The sequence below is a fragment of the Mercenaria mercenaria genome, chromosome 9, assembly GCF_021730395.1.
Source record: "Mercenaria mercenaria strain notata chromosome 9, MADL_Memer_1, whole genome shotgun sequence".
In the NCBI taxonomy this organism is placed as follows: Eukaryota; Metazoa; Mollusca; class Bivalvia; order Venerida; family Veneridae; genus Mercenaria; species Mercenaria mercenaria.
The window spans coordinates 46,801,430-46,826,083 of record NC_069369.1 but is presented as its reverse complement, the minus strand read 5'-3'; the positions used below and the strand labels follow the sequence as shown (position 1 = coordinate 46,826,083).

The following is a 24,654-nucleotide window of genomic DNA, read 5'->3' as shown; positions in this document are numbered from 1 at the left end:
TTGAAAGGCATTTGGTGGTTTCTAACCTATATCGAGCGTTCAACAAAATATCGTTCTTATCTGTTGTGAATCATTATCTGCAATAGAGAGGTTATATCTGTATGGTAAACAATGGCATGGTTACCCAAAATATGTATTTGAATATAAACAACAAAGTTTTGTGTTCATTCCAAACTAAAATTATTTATTTCTAATGAGCATAACAGTTACTGTAGCGTAAATTCCAATTTGACTAAAGGTCAGTGCAAAGAAAACTGTCAAATACAACTGTCCCTCCTTAAACCAAATAATTTTATGCATTCACCTGATCATTTAGAAAAAAAAAACAGATTAACTAAAAAAGTCAATAGATGATTTCGTCACTAAGCACACATTTATTTACTCTTCATGCCTTCCGCGCTATGGGTAGTACTTAACTTCATTTGAGCCGTGCCATGAGAAAAGCAACATAGTGCGTTTGCGACCGGCATGGATCCAGACCAGCCTGTGCATTCGCGCAGTCTGACCAGGATCCATGCTGTTCGCTTTCAAAGCTTTCAAATTAGAGAAACCGTTAGCGAATAGCATGGATCCTGATCAGACTGCGCGGATACGCAGGCTGGTCTGGATCCATGCTGGTCGCAAACGCACTATCAAATTGGTTTTCTCATGGCGCGGCACATTTTATGAAATCTGATGACTGTAGGCTCAATCGTTATGCAGTAACTGATCGGAAAACAAATGGTCTACCGACGAACAAACAACCTGACAGACCGACATGATAAAACCAATAAACCCTGTTTTCCTTCAAAGTGGATTCATAGAATATATCTCATAAAGTAATGCTAACGACCAGCAAAGGGTATTAATTATTTAAATCACTAAAACACTTCTAATTGTTCCTTCCCTTGGGAAAGAACACTTAGAATTGGCAAGTCACACTTATGCTGTCAAATGGTCCCTCGCCAACTGATGTCCAATACAATTTGACAATCAAACTAACTCCGTGACTCTTAGAAATAACCTTTAACGTTAAAAATATAATTTCCCTAATTTAGACTCTCTGGCAAACCGCGCTCCGCCGGATTACATATTACAAACCCGAGGAATGGAAAGGTGGCTCTTTTGAAACATGGCAAAGATCTTATTTGTCACAAATTCACGTTTGAATGCCCGGATGTCACATTCACGAGATTTAGGAAATGTACTACTAAATTGTAGCCATGACTAGGTTTGTTGTGTGCGAGGACGTAGACTTGTCTAGCGCATCAAAACACCCATTAGGATGTTAAACAGTAAAAAAGAAAAAACGATTATAGATGTCCAACATGGAGAATGGTCTTGTCCTTGCATCCAATTCCTGGGGTCCCCCACAACCTGTTGAACCAAATTTCAAAACAGACATTGCAACCAAACCAAAAATTTATAAGATGATCATTTTATAATATCGTTGTGCACTAGATGGAACTTTTCTATGCTTTAACTTGTTTGAATTTTAGTGTTAGTAAATATTAAACGGACTTTGTAATATGTTAAGCGATTCTGTCACATTTCCTCTTCTAAGAGACACGATTCTTCTTCAAGTTCGGAAACATCATTTGGTATACGGTGAAACATCACGTGACCTTTAGTACCGCCCACAATTCGCAAATAAACCAATCGCATCACAGCAAACAAAAGTAAGCTGATTGTTATGTTCAGTAAAATATGGAATCCAAACATAGTGGCAATAAACTGTGCATTGCTATGGTTGTGTCTGTCCCACGCTGGATTTGGATCAGCGCCTGTAATAAAGTATAAAGACATTTTTACGGATCTTACATGTCTGCCTGTGTAAGACAGGGTTTTCCTAAACCCGAGGGACCGCGTGGAATAGAAAAACAAGCACTAGCAAGGTCTTTTTATCCACGCTGTCCCGAATGTTGGGTAAACTCCTGCCTTACTCAGGTAAGCATGTTAGATGATTTTTTTTCTTACCTACCGTTGATACTATTGCAATATTTTCAAAGATATTGTCGTTTATTTAGACGGTCATGATGTCCCTAGATCGATCACCTGAGTTTCAGAGCTTAAACAGGCTACAGATTGTCCAACTTTGAAAGAGGACAATGATATGGTGTCGAAATTTCCAGAGGCAGTAAAAGTTGATTTACATAAATAAGTGTGACAGATGATATAGAGGATACTTGTTGGTTTCGGTGTAATAATCACGGTATAATTTTCACCGAGTGGGCACCAACGTGATATTTTGAAAATAACGAACTGTTTGGGTGTTCACGAGTGAAATAACCCGTAAATTACAATCGATACCATCAATTTTTTCGTTTAATTTTATGTCAAAACCTCTACTTTTGTTGTGTTTTATTTCAATAAAATGTAGAAATTTGCGGAAATATTTATCAGAAAGCATCGCAAAGAAGAACGTCATTTTTAATGACGTCATCGTCATATTGTTTCCGCTTTCATACGCTTGGTAAAACGTTTGACGTTAATATTCCGGGTATCAGAAATGATAATTTACACTATGATTGGCCAGTGATTTATCAGATATAATTCCACCGTTATTTTCGGAAAAACCACCGAAAAACATAAAATCAAACAGTTACAAACACTATACATGCGACTAAGGTCTTTAAAATTGGTATGGAAAAAAAATACACACAAACAACTGGAGCAGGCTGAGAGTGTTTTGGAAGGTCTCTATAAAATGTTATCTAAATCTAGCGTCATGAGAAAAGTTGTTTAAAGAATTCTATACTTAGCTAAAGTACCCCAGTGTAGAAGAGAGGGACCTTACAAGGATGCTACAGAATAAAGTTTGGTGAAAATCTTTCAAGCCGTTCAGGCGATGAATGCGTTTAAGGATATTTCGATTTTTCAGCTATAGCGTCCCATAACAAGAGCACCGCCTTGCGGGTGCTGACGCTCATCTGATTTTTTTTTTTGTATAATAGAAAAATCTGGGTCCTAACAATGATTTTCTAAGTCCAAAAAGTGCCATAATTCTTGCAAAAAGCAGGATTGAGTTATGTTTCTTGATGTACATAGTCATGATGGTGAACAACAGTTGCAAGTTTCAAAGCAATATCTTGAATAGATTAGGAGAAAAGCTGACCTAAACATAATACTAACTACTACCACTGATATTTTCTAAGTTCAAAAGGGGCCATTAAATCTTGCAAAAAGCAGGACGAGTTTATGTTTCTTGCTGTACTATGGTCAGCTTATGATGGTGAACAATAGTTGCAAGGTATTAAAAGCAACAGCTTATGATAGTTAAAAGGAAAAGCGACTTAAACAAAAATTCCACCAAGAAAACTGATTTTCTAAGTCCAAAAGGCCATAGTTCTTGAAAAAAGTTAGGGATGGAGATATGTTTCTTGATGTACATGGTCAGCTTATGATTGTGAACAAGTGTTGCAAGTTTCAAAGCAATAGCTTGATAGTTTAAGAGGAAAACGTTGACACTAAACATAAAACTTAACCAAGAAATCTGATATTTTCTAAGTCCCAAGGGCCATAAATCTTGCAAAAAGCAGGATGGAGTTATGTTTCTTGCTGTACAGGGCCAGCTAATGATGGTGAACAAAATGTAGCAATTTCAAAATAAATGACTCTGATAGTTAAATGAGAAAAACTGACCTAAACATAAAACTTAACATAGAAAACAGAAATTTTCTAAGTACAAAAGGGCCACAAAATCTTGCAAAAAAGCAGGATGGAGTTATGTTTCATTGATGTACAGACGTCAGCTTATGATGGTAGAACAAGTGTTGCAAGTTTCAAAGCAATAGCTTTGATGATAGTTAAAAAGAGAAAAGTGACCTAACAACAAAAACTTAACCAAGAAATCTGATATTATCTAAGTCCCAAAAGGGGCCGATAAATCTTGGCTGAAAAAGGGGCGAGGATAGAGGATTGGGGTGCGAGTGTGGTTTCTTGCTGTACAGGTCAGCTATGATGGTGAACAAGGTTGCAAGTTCAAAGCAATAGCTTGTGAAAGTTTAGGAGAAAGGCTGACCTAACATAAAACATAACCAAGAAAACTGATATTTTCTAAGTCCAAAAGGGGCAATAATTCTTGCAAAAATCAGGATAGAGTTATTACTCTTTCTGTAGCAGGGTCAGCTTTATGATGGTGAACAAGTGTTTCAAGTTTTAAAGCAATAGCTTTGATAGTTTAGGTGAAAAAGCTGACCTAAACCATAAAATTTAACCAAGAAAACCAGATTATTTACTAAGTACAAAAGGGGCCATAAATCATGCAAAAAGCAGGATGGAGTTATGGTTTTCTTGATGTACGTAGTCACTTATGATGTGAAACAACTGTTGCAAGTTTTCAAGCAATAGCATGAATAAGTTTATTGAAAAAGCTGACCTAAACATAAAACTTAACTAATTAAATCTGATAATTATTCTAAGTCCAAAAGGGGCCCATAAGTCTTGCAAAAAGCAGTACGGAGTTATGTTTCTGCTGTACAGCTCACTATGATGGTGAACAAGTTTTGCAAGTTTTAAAGCAAAAGCTTTGTAGTTTATGAAAAAGCTGACTTAAACACATATTACACAACCTGGAAAACTGATTTTCTAAGTCCAAAAGTGGCGATAATTCTTGAAAAAAAGGACAGGATGGAGTTAAGTTTCTTGTGTACGAAGGTTCAGCTTTATGATGGTGAAAACAAGTGTTGCAAGTTTCAAAGCAATACATTTGATAGTTTAAGAGAAAAATTTGCCCCTAAACATAAAACGTAACCAAAAACTGATAATTTCTAAGTCCAAAAGGGGCCAATAAATCTTGCAAAAAGCATAAAGGAGTTATGTTAACTTGCTGTAACAGGTCAGCTTATGAATTGCTGAACCAGTGTTGCAAGTTTTAAAGCAAAAGCTTTGATAGTTTAGGAAGAAAGGCCTGACCTAAACATAAAACTTACCTCTTGACAAATGCTTTTCCTTAGTCCAAAGGAGCAATAATTTCTTAGAAAAAATGCAGGGTGGAGATAATGTTTCTTGAAGTACAGGGTCAGCTTTAAGAATGTGAACAAGTGTCAAGTTTCAAAGCAATAGCTTTTGATAGATTTAGGAGAAACGTTTGACACTAAACATAAAACTTTAACCAAGAAATCTGATATTTTCTAAGTCCCAAAAGGGGCCATAAATCTTGCAAAAAGCATGATGGAGTTATGTTTCTTGCTGTAAAAGGGTCACTTATGATGGTGAACAAGTGTTTGAAAGTATCAAAGCAAAAGCTTATGATAGTTTAGTAGCAAGAAACCGAACTTAAACATAAAACTTAACCAGCAAACGCCGACGCTGACGCCGACCGGGCCGATCAAGTGATGACAATAACTCATCATTTTTTTTTCAAAAAATCAGATGAGCTAAAAAGGGTCGGGTACCCCTAAATTAATAAATTTTGGAGTAGACGTTACATCGATGTGAAAATCCATCAAGCAGTTCATGAGAAGAAGTTGTTTAAAGGCATTTGTATTTTTAGCTCTAGCGGTCCCTATAAGAGACCAAATGCCCTCATTTGAATAAAATTGGGCGAAGGCCTTACAATAATGCTACAGATAAAGTTTGATGAAGATCCATCGAACGCTTCATGAATAAAGTCGTTTCAAATATTTCTATTTGAGGCTCTAATGGGAACATCAAGATCCTTCATCTGAATAAAAATGAGTAAGGTCTTTACAATGATTCTACATTACATCTGAACAAACTTGATAGAATAGTATGCCTGAATGCTACTGACCAAGTTTGGTGCAATTCTAAACACTAGTTTCAGAGGCTGAGATGTCATTAGAAAAGTGTGGATGGACGGACGGGCGGACGACGGACAATGAGTGATCACAATTCTTGCCTACCATGCGGGAAAGACAAGGTTATCCGGATAGGAGATCACTTTATGTTTTCCCTAGAGATAAGATAAGCTACACATGGGCATAGTGATGTTATAATCTCTCTCAAAAATTTAGTGTTCATTAGTTAATACTGGTAACTAAAGTTATCTACTGAGTTCTGGATAGTGTTTATGTGTAACAACACTCGTAGTCTGTACAAAATGTAAAAAGAACCCTCTGCAAAATCGTTAGTAACACGATGGAAATATGATGTAAAAACCGAAGGAGTGTAGCCTTACTTTACTTTATACAAATGAATAAAATATTAAAATAACGCAAGTCTTTTTAATATGCTTTAGTATTATTATACGTGGCTTTCTGTTTTATTTTTTTTAGAAAATTTGATGCGCTAATAAAATTTGAATAAAATGAATAGCTGCATACCAGGGAATCCTCTTGAATCATAAAGATAAAATGGCACGTGGAAGAACCAAGTACCAAGTGACAAAACCATCAGTGAGCGACAATAGTTAGGCAAAAACTTGTCCACAGTTCGGCATTCCCACAGTATAGAGATGGCTGCTCCCAAACACCACACTATACCAAGACTGTGAACTACGGTTTCCAATTCAAACCGACGTGCCCAGAAGAAACTTTTTTTTTAGTATTGGTGAAATAAAAGAAAGACCACCCATCCCTGAAAATAAAATAAAACATCGCGAAAATAAAATGCACCCTCTAGAGTAGTCAAAGATGTTTTTGTTGTTAGTTTGGGTTTTTCAGTCCAACCGACACAATCCAGATCATATGGCTAGTATTCAAGCGTTGAAGAAATAGGAAGACCCCAGGTGCTCCTCCATGCATTACTTCATGCAGGGGTCGGCAGCCGACAGAACCACCGACCTTATGTAAGCCAGCTGGACAGCTACTTACACGAAAAATTGAGAATGTCTCGGATACAGAGATGTAGGGTACGTAATTAGAGTGATAAGAGGAGAGATACCTTAACAACATGACCCCTCTTTGAAGATTTTAGACGACTTTATCCAGAAGAATTAACGTTTATTCGGTAACAAAGTGTTAGGTCAACGCGACAAAACCACACTAACAACGCGACAAAACGAAAACATAGAACGGGCGACAGAAAAAAACATTTAAAATCGCTGGTGTGCGTGCATTTAATCAAAGGATTTCGATATGGCGTGTATGGTTGCGCGTGAAGACGAAAGAAATGTTATGTTCTGTAGCGTTGGTGTGCGGGCGGCTATGTAGCATTACTTTGTTGTGTTGTCCTGTACGCCCGCCAATACGAGACAACGAAACATTTCATTTCGTCTTGGCATGCGCGCGAAAAACGATGATAAAATTTTTCAAAATTTGGTTATGGGGCGCTTGCTCGCCCGTCCGGACGACACAACGAAATGTGCTACATAAACTGCGCGCACGCCAACGCGACATAATAAAATGTCCTAATGCGCCACCATACAAACGACCAGAAGTAACGATATTTTATGATCCTGTTCACTTCATCCGCACTTAAGGTTTTAGAAGTTCCTTGTACATTTCTTTGCAAAATGTAAAAAAAGTCCGTTTCCCATTCACACACAGTTATACACACGATATATAAATTGTTTCGAATAAAGAAATATAAATCTATTTTACAGAAACCTTAACCAGAATTCATTTACAAAGGTAACTATTTCTTTATTTATGTGTATATGTTGCAAACATTCAGACCTAGATTGCGTGCGTAGTTTAGGCTAAATTGAGCAATACCCCAAGAACACGGACTTACCAAGCAAAGGCCATTGACAGGGATAAATACTCCAGACCTTCAATAATGAGGAGTGTTTTGTATCGTAGAAGATCTATTACTCCATTAAGAATGAAGAGCGTATAAATTGACATGTGCTGAAGAGATGAAATTCTTTGGAAAGATCCATTCTCATCCATAAATCCAATGTGCTTGCCATTGTTAAACAGTTCTATCAAAAATCCTGAAAAATAATAATTATGCAAGATTATACCAGCCTAATCTCCCAAAGATTATATCTATTTTAAAGAGACGTACACGCCTACAGTATTTCAATAATTAGGAGTAGAGAATTTTTCTACATGATGTGCAAATTACAAAAACTATTTCATGTATAAAAAATTGAAATTTACAGTTATTTTTACTTATTTTTTTGTTTATACATTTTGTACTAATTTAATTCTGAATCATTTAAGTGATGAAAATTTCGAGTTTATTTGAACCAGAAAAGCACTACAGTAACTGTTTCACATGAAAAGGTTTGGTTGTAACTCCAGTGTGTGTGTGAGTGAGGGGGGGGGGGGTGGGGGGGGGGGGTTTGAAGAAAAGGTATGGTCGAAACTCCACGTGTGTGGGTGGGGAGGGGGGAGGGGTACCTGCTAGTGCTGATGACAACAACGATGATTACATGCTAGTGCTGATGACGATAATGATGATGACACGTTGATGATGTGGAGGATGTGGATGATAAAAATGATGACATGCCGAAGCTAGTATCACGTTACCTTCTGAAATAAAAAAAACGAGCCTTTTTTCAGCAACGTAAGAAAATAACGATAACGCTGATGACATGTTGATGTAGATGTGATGATGACAATGATGATGACATGTTGCTGCTGCTGATGACAATGATGATGACATGCTGCTGCTGTTGACAACAATGATGACATACTGATGACGATAATAATGATGGTAACGTTGATGACATGCTGGTGCTGATGACGATAACGATGAGCACAGGTTAATGATAACAATGACAACAATGATGACATGTTGTTGCTGATGATGATAACGATGATGACATGCTGATGACGATAATGTTGATAAAATGCTCATGGTGATGATGGTAACGTCGATGACATGCCGCTGCTGATGACGTTAACGATGATGACATGCCGATGCTGATGACGTTAACGATGATGACATGCCGATACTGATGACGTTAACGATGATGACATGCCGATGCTGATGACGTTAACGATGATGACAAAGTTCCGTATGCGATGACGTAAACTATGAATACATGTTGATGATAATGATGAAGAAAACGATTGATACATTCTGTATGATGATAACGTTACGATTAAACATATATGACAATCATGAAATGACATGCTGTGTTGAAGATATGATGGTGATGTTGAAAGTGATGCCATTTTGTTTCTTCATTAGAATTTACAATTATATTGAGCATGGTTTTGTAAAATTTTACATTAATTCACATTGTTTCATTCATTACATTTGATAACCTGACAGTTCGCCGTCCTTAAATAAAAATTAAAATAGTAACCAAACAAAATTCTTGTAACAAAATGATAATATTTTTTCAGATCAGCTATGAAATAAGTATACACATAAAACCAATAAATGAAAAAACTAACTCCTTAAATGAAAGTCATACTAGCCTGGGGTTTACATAAGAATTCTTTTGGTATATTGGGTTCTATATATTAATTAATTTACAAAGTCGTTAATCTGTATAATCCTGGTGTTGTTTATTCCTGTAAAATAGTGTGTCGTGCACACGAGATATTGTCGTGCGCAAGACATGAATTAATACTTTGATATATCACTAGATACACCCTTTGTAACAATGATTTGTATTTATTTTTTAGGATGTGTAGGGAATGGAGTCGGTGTCAGGGTGAGACATTACCCCCAATTGAGACGAAGATCTTGCCGTATATCTCGAAGTTTAGTTTTCTTCCTCTAAAATCGAGTTCATATGAAACGCAGGTCCTCGTAGCTTCCGTTCTGCCAGCCTGAATATCAAGAACCAAAAACATTATCAATGTCCTTATATTACGGACAAATTGTGAGGGGGGGGGGGGGTAGTTGGTATGTTACGGGGGTGGGGGGGGTTGGGTATAATTACACACCATTTTTGGCGAATCTTAAAAACAATGGTTTAAAATGTGTCTTTAATATGTACAATTTAGATTTAGTAAACTCTTTAAGATATATGACAAGAATATATCAAAGATGCATTCCTACAAAATGCAAAGCCTTTGCCATATAGCCATATAACCCGTTTAATGTTTCATAGCCTTTAAGTATCCGGTTGATAACAAATTCAATATCACATAATCCATTGAATGCCACTTAACCTGTAAGTACTGGGTTGATAAGCTCGTTCAGTATCACATAACCCATTGAGTGCCACATAGCCTGTAAGTATCGGGTTTATCAACGCGTTTAGTGTCACATAACTCATCGAGTGTCTTATAGCCTGTATGAAATGGGTTGATAAGCCCGTTCAGTGTCAAACAACCCGTTGAGTGCCACATAGCCTGTAAGTACTGGGTTGATCAACCCATTTAGTATCACATAACCCGTTGAGTGCAACATAGCCTATAAGTTCTCGATTTATCAACCAGTTTAATGTCACAGACCCGTTGAGTGCAACATTACCTGTAAGTACTGGGTTGATAAGCCCGTTCGGTGTTACATAACCCGTTTAGTGCCACATAGCCAGTAATTACTGGATTTATCAACCCGTTCAGTATCACATAACCCGTTGAGTGCCACATAACCTGTAAATACTGGGCTAATAAGCCTCTTCAGTGTTACATAACCCGTGAGTGCCACATAGCCTGTAAGTACTGGCTTGATTAGCCCGTTCAGTGTCACATAGCCTGTAAGTACTGGTTTGATTAGCCCGTCCAGTGTTACATAACCCCTCCAGTGCCACATAACCTGTAAGTACTGGGGTGATAAGCCCGTTCAGTGTCACATAACTCGTTGAAAGCCACATAGCAGTATTAGGTTGTAAGCTCGTTCAAAGTCATATAACCCGTTGAATGCCACATAGCCTGTAAAATGTGGGTCAGTTTACATGTTCAGTATCACATAATCCGTTGTGTACCACACAGCCTGCAAGTACTGGGTTGATAAGCCCGTTCAGTGTCACATAACCCGCTGAGTTCCAAATAGCATGTAAGTGCTGGGTTATTAACACGTTCAGTGTTACATAACCCGTTGAGTGCCATGTAGCCTGTAACACTGGGTCATTTAACATGTTTAGTATCACATAACTTATTTTGTAACACACAGCAGCATGTAAATACTGGGTTGATAAGCCCATTCAGTGTCACATTACACTTCGAGTGCCGCATGATCTGTTAATTTTGGGTCAAATAACACGTTGGGAATCACATAACCCATAGAGTTCCAAATAGCCTGTTCGTTCTGAGTTATTAGAGAGTTTGAGATTTCAACCTTCGCCTTCCCCTTCAACGTCTCTTGCGAAGTTAACGTATGCCGTGATTCGATTTAAAATCTTTGAGATTTCAAACAATAAATGACCAACTTCTTTTAATCCGCCACTTCAATTTATAAGTACTTAGATCGTGTTTTTCGTGCATTTTTGATACCAATTGTCCGAAAATGGCAGGAATTTTACAAGTGGTTTTTAGAAATGAAAAAATTTTTTTTTTAAAAACATTTTCAGATAATATAAGTCATCGCATGGATATATATTAGAGTGATTACCAAAAAAAAATAATAATTAAAAAAAAACCAGACAAACAACAAACAAAAATAATAAATAAATAAATCAAACGAAAAAACAATGCAACAATGTAAAAATCGGTTATGTTGCTCCAAACATTTAGGTTTTATATAAAATTATGTCATATAGTCAGTATACCAATGCACGATTGTAAATCATACATGAGAGGAAATAAAAATGATTATTACATACCTAAAATTATTTTCCATTGGGTTTCAATGGACTGCGATCGTGCAATATTTTTCCATATAATGACGTTGGACGCTTTAATATCGGACTAGTCCCAATCCGTGACTCTATTTACCTCCCCTGACGGTCCGTCCATTGCGGATCTCGTTTATTTAGATTTTTGTTGCTATTGTGTGTTTGTTTAATTTGTAATTTATGCTACATTTTGTTTACTTTTACACTTTGATTAATCTGACCTATTAGATACTGGCACGTAGTAATTTATCAGACGGAAATGAGTTGGACTAATATAGGACGTGGAGTATTTTCTTAACGTTGTAATGGAAAGAATCGCGTGACGTCCGTGGCGTCCGAGCGCACGTTGCGACAACAACTTGACGTCATATTCGCGGAAAATATTAATGCGCGTCAGTTTGATTTGTTTATTGCGTTTTCGGAGAATTTTTTCCGTATTTTTTCCTGTCTTTCGTGACAGAACGATAATTTAGATATAAGTTAATCATTTTATAGTGGATATGTAATAAAAAGGTTATTATCGTTCTTTCGCGGACAATATTGCGCTCCTAAAGTCGCGCAATATTACCGCTGCAGAACTCGTGCATATATCCACATACATTTAATAACCTATAATGATCATATCGACGTGATAATGACACTATGTATGACTCTGTACAATGCCAAACTCTCAGGCAGCACAATATGATTTTAATATACTATTTTATAAATAAAGCATCTGAGGATCCAGGAATTTTGGTTAGAGGGACACCAACATTAAAGAGGGGGGCACCCATTTCATGGGGGGGGGGGGGGGGGGGGGGGGGGGTGTTAGGGGTTAGGGTAGGGTCATACCGAGTTTCAAGACCGACTTTCTTTGTAAAATGTAAGAATCAAAGTGGGAATTAACCCACAATTTTCTTCTGCCAGACTCTGGTTCCGTGCATTTCAAGAATGGAGTTATCCCATACGGCTAACAGGAAACGTCTCTCCTCATGATATCATAGATCTGAAATTGTCTGATACGTCTTACTAGTACCATTTTATGTTTATAATTAAAACGCAATTGTCGTATTAAGTGTCCGACAGAAACAGATTGATTTTATTTGGATGTGAAAATAAAATGTTCCACCAAATGATAATCGCGCGTAATTATTTATTTTTCAAGTAAAATGACTGTCATGCTATGTGCCTCCATCAAGATTTCAGTCTTTGATGCCGAGTATGTGGACAGAGTAGATGTAAAAAGAATGAAGTTTCGACTTTCGTGATATCACATACTCGGACGTTCAAAACTTCACTTCATACGACAAAAAGGCCCATCTGGTATAATCGATACCGCCTGGGGACACAAATATGCCGTAGAAGTTAAAGTTTGAATAAAATCTCAAAGTTTCTCAAAATCAGTTGATAACTTCATACTTCCAGGTTCAGTTCAATGTATTTAGTTAAAATCATTAGCCGTACAAAACTTCATTATTCTTATACCTATTGATAGTGTTTCGCATCAAATTTAGTTTAATTATATATATGGATAATCAAATAACTTAATAAGCAGAAATCCTGAAACTAAGCTTTTTATTTCGCATAGTAATAAAGAGAAGTCTTAGGCTTACGTGATATTACATGTAAAACTTTAGTAGCAACGTGTGATATAAATAAACTACACGCATATCGGTGACGTTTTACCCAAAATATATATGAGAGACGTTGAAGGGGAAGGCGAAGTTTGAAATCTCAAACTCTCTATTAACAAAGTCAGGTTTACTTAACCCGTTGAATGCCACATAGTCTGTAAATACTGGGTTAATTGATACGTTCAGTGTCACATAACACTTTGATGGACACATAACATGTAAGTGCTGGGTTTATTAGTCAGTTCAGCATTACATAAGCCGTTTAGTGCCATATGATTTGTAACTATAACGGTAAAGGTAAAGGTCTTGTTTAATTATAGTGTCACCTCTACCGAAAGGGTCAGCCAGTTTGGCTTATGAGACACCTTTATTGTGCGTATCAATTACCTTCCAACCCCTACCACTATGCCAGGCGCCAGGCGGATAGAAGTCGGTAACCATTCATTCAACTAGCTCGCGGCTCACTAACCGGCCTTTTCGGAACGAGTCCCACTATTAATTATATAAGCCTTTTAGTGTCACATAACCCATTTTGTTTCAAACAGCTTATAAAACTTGGATGACTCATCATGCTCGTTGAATGCCACATAGCCTGTAATTACTGGGCACATAATCCGTTAAGTGCCACACAGCCTGTAAGTACCGGGTTAATTAATCAGTTTAGTGTTACATAACCCGTTGAGTGCCACATAACAGGTAGCTACTAGGTTGATAAGCCTTCAGTGCCACATAATATGTAGAACTGGGTTGATTAACGCAGTCAGTGTCATATAGCCCGTTGAGTGTCATATAGTCCGTAAGTACATTATTGATAAGCCTGTTCAATATCACATAGTGCCATCTAACGTGTAAGCACTTGATTATGGCGCATGTTCTGTTCTATATTACTCGTTGAGTGCCTAATATTCTGTAATAGTGTCACATAATCCTTTTATTGTCACATAATTTGTATGAGCCTGTCTAATGTCACATAATCTGTAAGTACTGATAATCAAATAATATATAAAGTATATGCTAATAAACCTGTTTAGTGTCACATTTCTGTAAGTGCTGGGTTAATGAACGTATTTAGTGTCACATAATCTAAAAATACTTTGTTCATAAACCTTTTGAGTGTCACATTAACTGTAATTTCTTGGTTGATGAACCTATATAGTGTCACATATTCAGTAAGTACTTGGTTGATGAAACTACTAACTTCAGTATCACATAATCTGTAAGTTCTATGCTCATAAACCTTTTTGTTTTCACATAATCTTTAAGAACTGAGTTGATGAACACTTTTAGTGTAAAATAATTGAATCTGAATTTTAAATGTTAAAGAGTCACTACCATTTCACTTCCGTAATGCTATGGCAAAATTTAGATGTGGTGTAGCACCGATCAGAATAGAAACAGGGAGATATGAAAAGTTAGACGTAAATGAACTGTTCGAACTGCATTGTAGATAAAAAACATGTTTTACTAAATTGTCCATTATCACGGTGGGGAAACCAAGAATGCAACGTCATCAAAACCCAGCGCAAATGAGCTGACCACACACACCAACCGGACACGAAACAAACCCTATTAACGTTTGACTTCTAAGTGTGACCTTGACCTTGTAGCTAGGGGTCTGAGTATTACACACGAAACGTCGTCTCATTAAGGTTTAGCAGTATATCACAAAACAACATATTTTTTTAGTAAATGAACAGCATCTTGACACACAACATACCTGTCCAATACATGTTTTACTGTTCTGTCCCACAGAGTTGGATACTTAAAATATTCTAAATAAGTTGTCACCCTTTAAATAACAGGCACGTAGCTGGGGCATTTTCATAGTACGCAGAGGTATGTGGGGGTCGGGGTATCCTCATGATATTTTTGAAGCTAAAAATATTTGTTCAAAACAGATGTTTCGTGGTAACAAACTTTCGAAATATTATTATAATTGGATATATCATTCAAAGGATATGTCTGTAGGTAAATATACGATAGTAAAATGAATTTTACTGTAAGTGTAGCTTTGCCTTCATGATTCCGCGCTTCATGTATCACCTGCGCAGTGAAATGACGATGGCGAAGAGCTAGATCATGATTGCAAAGTGCGACCGGTGGCAAACTGCTAAAAACTCTCGATTTCATGCTTAGTTATCGTGATCTCGTTCGAGGTCACGACGGCGAATTGCGAAATCGCTAAATTCCTAATTCGTCGTCGTATGTTAAATCACAATGTCGAAGTGCGACTTTGAGAAAATTTCGCTATTTTGCGCTTGTGATCTCGCTCTTTGCCGTCATGGATCGGATCCAACGCTTCCCTCATCACCTGCGCATGATGGAGAAGCACAAAACGCAATATTACGATTTCGAAGCGCAATTGTGAAGCGCGAAATTCCGAAAAATTCACTATTTCGCGCTTCGCCATTGTGATTTCGTGCTTCGTCATTGTGATTTCACGATAGCGAAATGATATAAACAGTTAATTTCAACTAAAGCGAACACTGTTTTATTTAATTTTCGGTAAAATGTAATTGAAAATGTCACTATTTTAGCTCTTATTTGATCTATGAAAACAAACATGGTTTGTAAAGAACATATTTCCATGCCCCAATGTTAGAATATATATACATTGAAATAACACATATTAAGATATAGCGAACCAAAAAAGTTTTTTTTTTTTTTTCAGAAGTTTTATACGAGGCTTTAACATTAGCATTGGGTAGACATTGTAATAACATATTGATTCGTTAATCGGGCGTAATTATTTGATTTCTATAGGATTTTATTTTCTACAACAATGTGACCATGGACTAATTGATAATTGTATACATTTAAGTACAATTATTAGTCATAACAAATATTCTGTGACGTCTGAAAATAACTTAATAATTATTATGTGCGAAAATTATGTCTGTACTATTACAAAAATATCATATTCGAAATCCCTTTTAGACTTGAAGGCCAAAATTTGTTTCATTTTTTTTTTTTTGACATTGTGTTAAAATTTTGTTATACAAGTTCGCCTCTTTAAAATTGTAAGATTGTAATATTTCACATGTTCAGGATTATTACAAAATAAGTAATCAAATAGGAGGATAATGAAATAAATTTCAAACCTATACAAAAATTGTTGTAAAACTACAAAGACAACTGGTGAATTTAAATGCATGTTAAATCAACTTATTATAAATCAGTTTTGCTATACAAATAATTCCTACTGGTAAGGAACATGTATTATATATTTTAACGATCACATTTTGCATGTCCCATTGAGTTCGCCATTCCACTTTTTTAAAAACAGAATATGAAGTAAGCAATGATTGTATATGCAGCAATCTCTGTTGGATTATATAGACTTCGTATTGAAACGACATAGATTAGCAATTTGAAGTGATTTTCACTACGCGCCTGAATAAGAATGCCATTTGTAAAGAAATAAATGTAAACAATTGTCAAAACGATGTTTACCCAGTTATGTAAAGTTTAAACACTCGTACGATGTTGCAAATGCATCAAAACGAAGACCTGTAACATCTTTTAAAAAAATGGTGAGTTTTTAAAGGCGCTGGACTGTCCAGAAGTGTGGCCCCTTCATGCAGTCCCTTTCCGGAATTCAATACATATATGAGTAAATTGGCAATGGTTTTGTAGAATAATATAAATGTTTTATACGCTGTTAAATTTTCATGTAAAACAATGCTTTCTTTCTATGATTTGCTGACGTTCGAACTTTTTTCTCCGAAACATGGACCTATACCTTAAGGTTAATGTTTATGCCAAACTATTCCAAAATTCCTTCATGGATAGCAGATCGAGTTACAGCCCGGACAAGAATTTACAAAATTACAGTCGGACGGACGGACAATGTGAAGTTAATATGCTCATCTTCGAGGCATAAAAAGAAACATACTGCAGTGTAAATAAGAAGTTATTTGTTGAAACATCGTTAAAAAATGTAAGAATGTTTTTGATAACTAAAACCTGAAAATTATCAACTGCTTTTGTAAAATTCTTAAAAAAAGGTATATACTAATTAACGTAATACTAACAAAATATGTTATCAAAATCTGAAAAGTGGATCCCTAGGAAGCACTGATGACAAGGCTAATAGTTGAATATTGCAAATTCCATTTGATTGAGACCGCATTAACTGTAGTTGGTTAATTTTGTACACTAGTCAGCAGTGTACATGTATCTAGATAATTTGCAATCATGCTTTGCACGGAATGTCACGGATCAGAGGGATAGACTGGCTATATTTATCACTACAACCCGGCAAACTGTATGAAATCTAAAGTGGTAGTATATTCATGGCATGAGATGCGTATTTCAGACTTTGCCTTTAAACTATACCTTAAGACTCAAGACCATATTCCCAAAATTCCTGGACACATGGAATGTGTAGTTCTGTTAAAAACCTCTGAAATGCTTCAAATTCCGTCATTATTTGCGAGCCATTATTTTGTTACTCATTCTTGTTGATAAAGTATTGCAAACTAATGTCATGCTATAATAAAGTATTTATTGTATGGCTTGCTCCTGACCTTAGACCGACAGTTTTGATTACTGACCGGTAAGACATTCAATAAGTGTATACTTTACTACCCTACTACCCCCACCCCACCCCCTCAGTCCTGCTAATATCCAGACAAAAGAAAGCCTACCTGTATATAGCGCTTGAAGATATTATACATCCACCATAATCCTAAAACAATAAACGCCACACCCTCGTCTAGATGACCCCATAAACTCCCCATGGAAAACAAAAATCCTGAATCCTGGTTTATAGAAATTTATAAAATAATGAGTCAAAAGGCTCGTATTCCTTATTTAATGTTGTTTTTTAAGTGAAACGTTTTCCTTAGCACGCATGATAGCACAGCTCGCTTTAAAGGTTGGTATTCAGACTTTAGTCAAGCAGCAGATTTCTTCGATACTTTAACATTTGATCATTTACATTTACTGCTTAATACAAATGAGCCGCGCCATGAGAAAACCAACATAGTGTCTTTGCGACCAGCATTGATCCAGACCAGCCTGCGCATCAGCGCAGTCTGGTCAGGATCCATGCTGTTCGCTTTCAAAGTCTATTGCAATTAGAGAAACTGTTAGCGAACAGCATGGATCCTGACCAGACTGCGCTTATGGATCCATGCAGGTCGCAAAGCCACTATGTTGGTTTTCTCATGACTCGGCTCAAATTAGAATTTTTAAAACTTTATTTTCATACCAAAAGTATTATTTTTGATAAACATTCTTTGCTTAAGTATGATATGAGATCTATTGTATTACATTTGTTACATAATTGCTTTAACAGTTATAATAGATAAATTCAGAAACTACACGCCTTTTGGTTAATGAAATATCCTGAAATCTATTAAATGCAAATGAAAAGCTAGAAATCGTTTCGAAATTAAAAGAAATACTGAGCTTTTTTTTAAAGCATTATTGACAGTTTCTCGCCCGGATAAATTCGTATCACATCATTATTCATTTATACGTGCGCTTTGACTAATTCAAGTTTGACACATTTTTGTATATCAAAAGTCGTATGAATAACAGAAACGCTTAACACAGTTATGCTTTTTTTATTTCGACTTAATATCTTTTTTACCAAATATCTTACTTGTTTAGCCTTGAGTTATACTCTTCATGCACGGATGGTAAATTATTTGATGTCTATAACAGCGTTACAGGAATGGCATTGATTTATTTGATAAATACCCTATTTGAGAATGAACGTATTGAATGAATGGACTTTTCGTGATATGAATAAGTGAATTAACGAAGGTCGGGTTAATCTTTTTAAGTCAAAGGCAATATTATATCTATATACTGCTGAAAACATCTTAAGTTGGAGAAAAAGAATGTATTGAAATTAATGCCCTGTCCGTGCTTGAACTTCAGTTTTACAGATGAAACACCAAAGACGACATACCCCCATCCCCCACAACACAAATGTTTCAGTACAGAATATATAAATATGTAAACGCTCCGTTATCTCAGTCGGTAGAGTATCGGGACGATATTCTTAGGCCTGGGTTCGAGACCCGGTCTTACTGCACATTCCCCTGAGGCATGGACTTCATAAAAGTCATTGTGACTATACTTGTATTATGTCTACATCCAAGTTAACATGTGGACGATTAAAGATACCTATTCAGCCTATTAAAATTGTAACCTTTTTAATGAATTTGCCGATTTACAAGCAGTGCACAATGTTGAAGCCCCTGCATGGCAGTTTTCACTCAAATGTATTTTTGCTATAATTTAACACTCGAACTAGCAAGCATTTCAGGGTGGACAACCCACATGACTTTTGGATACCGTACACACGAAGGAAATGTATCGACTCAGAGTAACATTTTGCCTATATTTTCCTGATTAGTTGATTTTCATAAGATAAAGTGCATTAGAGACAGCAAACTGAGTGCTTTCCCTTCGCACAAAGCGTCTGTCATCAGTTATTAGTACTTTTCTCAAACGCTTCGTCCGACGTCTTTGTCTGTGTAGATAACGTAAACACTTTCGCAGTAAGGTGAACTGTTTGAGAAACTTACTGAGAAGTGATTGCAGATGTATTGTGCGTAGGAAAGCACTCATTTTGCTGTCTTCGACGCTCTTTATCATATGAAAATCCGCCAGGAAATAAGGAAAATATAGGCAAAATGTTACATGAATCGTGACATTTTCTCATTTTACGGTATCCAAAAGTCAGGGGAGTTGGCCACCCTGCATTTGCTAGTTATAAAAGAAACGAAATACTACATGATTAAGTTTTACATGTACAATGAATATATGTATTTGTATTTTAGGCCTTGTATGAGATCATTGACTTACATGTCTATGTAAGTAAGATGCTCAGTCCTGAGGTTGGGAATTCGAGCTCACGACCACACTCTTTCTGTTCTAATTTGACACCAGTACTGTTTTTTTTTCCAGGAAGTAAGTTTAAGAGGGAATCAACTAAACTTGAAGATATCTTCAACATGGAAGTGAAATGTGTAACTATTTGATAAAACTAACTATTCAAACCAGAATGTAAAATTTGTGTAATTAATAATAATATAGTATGTGAAGTTGTCTCTGAAATACATACCCTAAAACGCGTATTCATAAAACGTGACTTGGACTTCAAGGTACTATTTTTGCTTATGCTCTGTGACACATTTGTATAAAGATGATTTACAGTCAATGATTTAGAACTTAGAAGTAACGGTTGGAGAACAAAATCGTCTTCATCTGCTTAATATTTGGAAAATGATTTTGTCTTGCCAATTATCTATTACAATTTTACCATATTTACAGAAGACTTCGATATAAGTTACATAAAACATTAGAACCTCTAAGTTAGAACACATAAATCAGAATTTAGAACTAATGTGCAAGAACTGAACTGAACGGATTTGTGTAAAAAACAGAAAAAAACACCTCAAAGAATTGATAGAAATCTGACATGAGATGAGGAATGAATAACGACTGTAGCAAAGTTGAGCATTCAACGTCTTTTCAGCGTGTAGCCGCATTAGTTACGCTTTATTTCAATGCAAGATATTGAATATGTGACGTGTTGATTTTACTGTTCTTTTTAAAGGTTTTATTCATAGAGCGGTGTTCTAGTGGATTATGTACCACATACTCATCCAGGAGGTGCATGTCCGAGTCCCAGCGTGTTGAAGACCACCCTTGACTCCTAATTACGTTACCAGTGAGTACTGTCTTTCCAAGAGGGTGGACTCATAGTAGGTGTTACAGAACGGAACTAACCGAAAGTAAACCAAATACAACGGAGCTAACATGATCTGTATTATGAGAACTAGAATGGACAGAACGGGACGGGACTGGACGGGACGGAATGCGGGACGGGGGACGGGACCGGACCTGAACAAACAATCCGTCTGGACTTATTTCCTCCGAATGAAATCACTGGTGGCAAATGGTTTTTATCTGGACTTCATATATTGGTGAAAAAAGCATTAAACTACAGATACTTACAATGGAAATTGTATTTTGATAGATTTTACCAGTTTTAAAGGGAAGGATATGAAGCTGAAATTATTTCCAAATTTAACTTGCGGACAGCCTAACAAGTGGATAAACATCTGAGCACCTTAGTCTAGGCCAGTAGACAAGATTAAATTAAACTTATTTGCGTGCGTGCGTGCGTGCGTGCGTGCGTGCGTGGGTGCGTGTTGAAGGTTTTCCTTATATTCGTCACCGGTAACCCATTTGGACGACTCCTTCAAGAGACTGTTAAAGTTATTTTAAAAGTTGAAAGATAGTACAAGTTACAGAAGTTTCTCCAATCACAGAATATTCCTTCTCGAGCACCACTCGTACGCATGACTTTTATCCAAATGTTTGTAATTTTATTTGCAGGAGCGTAAGCTCCGAATCATTTCGTAGTCCGATCCGTTACCACGTGACAACTGCGTCCGCTGTACACTTCTGATGCCGTTTGAAGACATTGTACATCCACATCAATCCAACGCAGACCAAGCCCATATATTACTCCACTGATACTCAAGGTTCGTTTGTCAGTCAATATATTTTGCTGTTCGAGTGTAAATTCTGTGGGGAAGTTGTTTTACACCAACAGAGTTGATTTTGCTAAATTCTCGCAAAATTGTTGTAAAAGTATCTATATAGAGCTAAACATTGCCCAAAACATTTGAACCAGGTTACAATACATGACGTACTTACATACAAAGGATGAATAATGGTCATACGAATATATTTAACTTGATAATGACACAATATTGATACAGTATCTTGTAATGAGATCATGAACTCAAGTGATATCAAAATTATCATTTTTATAGTTGAGATAATACACGGACTGTTGTCTATTTTTCTGTACATGTATTTCGCGTTATAATCCATATTACAATTAATATCATAGATCACAAGATATTATGTGATAAGTTTACATTTTTCTTTCTTTCGGATTAATTTTGTCCTTATTGGAATTTATTATGGATGTTAAAACTGCGTCATTTAAACTAAACTTATATGAATAAGTTATAAAATAGGCTCATTTACCAATCCTACAGTCGTAATGGCGCCAGCTTTTGAGTACGAATTTGAGACATCAACGTTTATAATTTCGACGACAACAGTTGCAGACGACACTTTTGATTACGTCAGACTTGTCTGGATTATTCCAACAGTTATTGGAGTAGTTGCTTTGTTATTTGGCCTAGCTGTCGGGCTATTTTACTGTGTGAAAAATACGGAATTATTTTTCCTGAAACATTGTCCTTGTTGCAGACGACAAATTAAAAACGAGGAATACATACATCTCAACGAGACCTACAACCTGTACAACGAAAATTATATGATAAATGGTAACTACATATGCTTCGGAATAATATGCGAATAAATTCATTATAACAGTTAGACTCCGAACCTACCCTCCCCCACATCCCCACCCAACCCCAACACTCACCTCTCCGCTGTTTTATCAATCAAACCTTTTTTTACCAGACATGTAGAGTCATTTATTGATAGCAGACTAAGATTTTAGTTGTTTCTACCCAAGTGTCAACGCATGCACTTTAACGACATCAGGATTGTGGTTTACTGTTTCATTGCAGACGAAAAATATAGCAAACTGTATCAAAATACGTGTACACTTAATCATTTAGCTATAAAATACAACCGATGGAAATACGTAATATAATGAGTGAAGCAATGGCGTCGAATTTTAACGTTTTATTTAAGAAATAATTTATAGCAAATAAGTGCTTTAACACTACTTATGCACGATGGGTGGTTATACGTCGGGCGTAATAATATCACGAGGGCGCAGCCCGAGTGAAATTATTTATATTACGTATTACCGCCCGAGTGTGTAACTAGTGTTAAAACACGGTTGTGCTATAAATTATTTCGATTCTAATATGCCCTTAATCTAAAACAGTAGATAAAATATAGCAACACTCTTTCTTGGTCGCAACAAAATCTTTGACGTCACCGCACGTTAACGCGACAAGCATATTAAAATTAAATTTGTTTTGTCTGTGGATATGGAATATGCCGCCAATTTACGGCTACGAAATTATTATTTCTTCCTCTGATTTGCGTTTTTTTTTTGTTTGATGGTAGTTTTCAACTATTTCAGTACTTTGTCCAGCCAGTCATCATGGAGGACATAGCATACGTTTCGTTTCGACTAGGAACTTATCATACGCTGTTCTGTTCTACTCACCGTGCTGGGCATTACTGTACATTTCCCAACTTTCTGGTTTACATTTTAAATGCATATATTCATCTAAACTTCATAGATTTTGTTTCAACTTTTGCTCTTTTTCAGATGAGAGATAAAGGTCTCAAAGTTCTTGTAGAGTGCATAAAAAGTTACCAGGAGTTGTCTGTCTACATTGAAAGTATTGTTGTTACATAAACATCAAAGAACGTTGACTCAAAATGAGGAACTTAATATTGTTACTATGTCATGAACCAGAGTGCGAACAAGACTCAACTAACTTCAACAGTTGTTATAATGAACAGAATAGAAGAGAAGAGAACAGAAATTTTACTTATTTCATCATTACATACAAACAAAATCACACAGTAGTGTTAAGATAACAATTAAAGTTGAAAGAAGGCACAATTACAGTATAAGAACGTTATTTCATTTCATAAATTCAAAGTTCTCTGTTCTAATATTGTTTCTTTATGCATGTCCGCATGTATATTTAATGAAATGTGCATTTCGATATCATATTTTTGTTAATAAAAATACAAAATATAAACGCTTGCATACTATTTGTGTCACCTTTTGTATATAATCAGTAAAAATACGGATCTATTATGGCGCTGCAAGCACATTCGAAGAATTGCAGCAACCATACAGTTAAAAATAATCTTGTGTTGGATTTAAAAAGAAAACAACAACTAAAAACTGGTAAGAAAACAAATAAAAACAAAATAGTTGTTCGGAAAACTATCATCTGCACCCTGCTAACGCCTACTTTCATTGTCCTTCGGCAACGATATTCTATACACACATATAGAAAAAAATGAAACTAACAGTTCCAATGTGCAGACCTATGTAGACAACCGGGAATAACGTCTGAACTTGACTTGTTTATGTTTCATTTTCACTTCCTTTTCCTATAGAAAATACTGTTCACAATATTCAGAGAGTAAAATTATACAATTGTTTTAAAACTGCCACTTCTTTGTAAAGAAACTGTCAACCGAGAAATGTGTCCTTGTTATGACCTGTTAGCCTGTCTCTATTTCCGGTTTGTCGGTTTGCCCTATCTACTATCTAGTCTACGGAGAATAAAGTTGAATACAAATACGTTAAAATATCACTTCCTTGTAAAGAAATTGCCAATAGAGAAACGTGTCCTTGCTATGAAGTCTCGAACTCTTCCCATTGGCTTATCAGTCTGTACTTCCGGTTTGTCTGTTTGTCCTTCCAGGGGGTCCTCATTCTCCGCATGTGTTTTGTTTTCCTCTTTGTTCAGTTGGTCA

General features: G+C 36.1%; 1 protein-coding gene and 1 long non-coding RNA gene across 2 annotated transcripts; one reads left to right on the top strand and one right to left on the bottom strand.

The window, feature by feature from the left end:
* Positions 1–1,369: 1,369 nt before the first annotated feature.
* LOC123547933 (uncharacterized) lies at positions 1,370–6,445 on the bottom strand. Its single transcript, XM_053552037.1, has 2 exons — positions 6,264–6,445; positions 1,370–1,763 (listed from the first exon to the last, which is right to left on the bottom strand). The coding sequence occupies exons 1-2, from the start codon at positions 6,331–6,333 to the stop codon at positions 1,525–1,527; spliced, it is 309 nt and encodes a 102-aa protein (XP_053408012.1). The 5' UTR covers positions 6,334–6,445; the 3' UTR covers positions 1,370–1,524.
* Positions 6,446–21,893: 15,448 nt separating this feature from the next.
* Positions 21,894–23,937, top strand: LOC123547046 (uncharacterized). Its single transcript, XR_006685576.2, has 2 exons — positions 21,894–22,514; positions 23,483–23,937. It is a non-coding gene; the product is annotated as an uncharacterized LOC123547046 (long non-coding RNA).
* Positions 23,938–24,654: the final 717 nt, after the last annotated feature.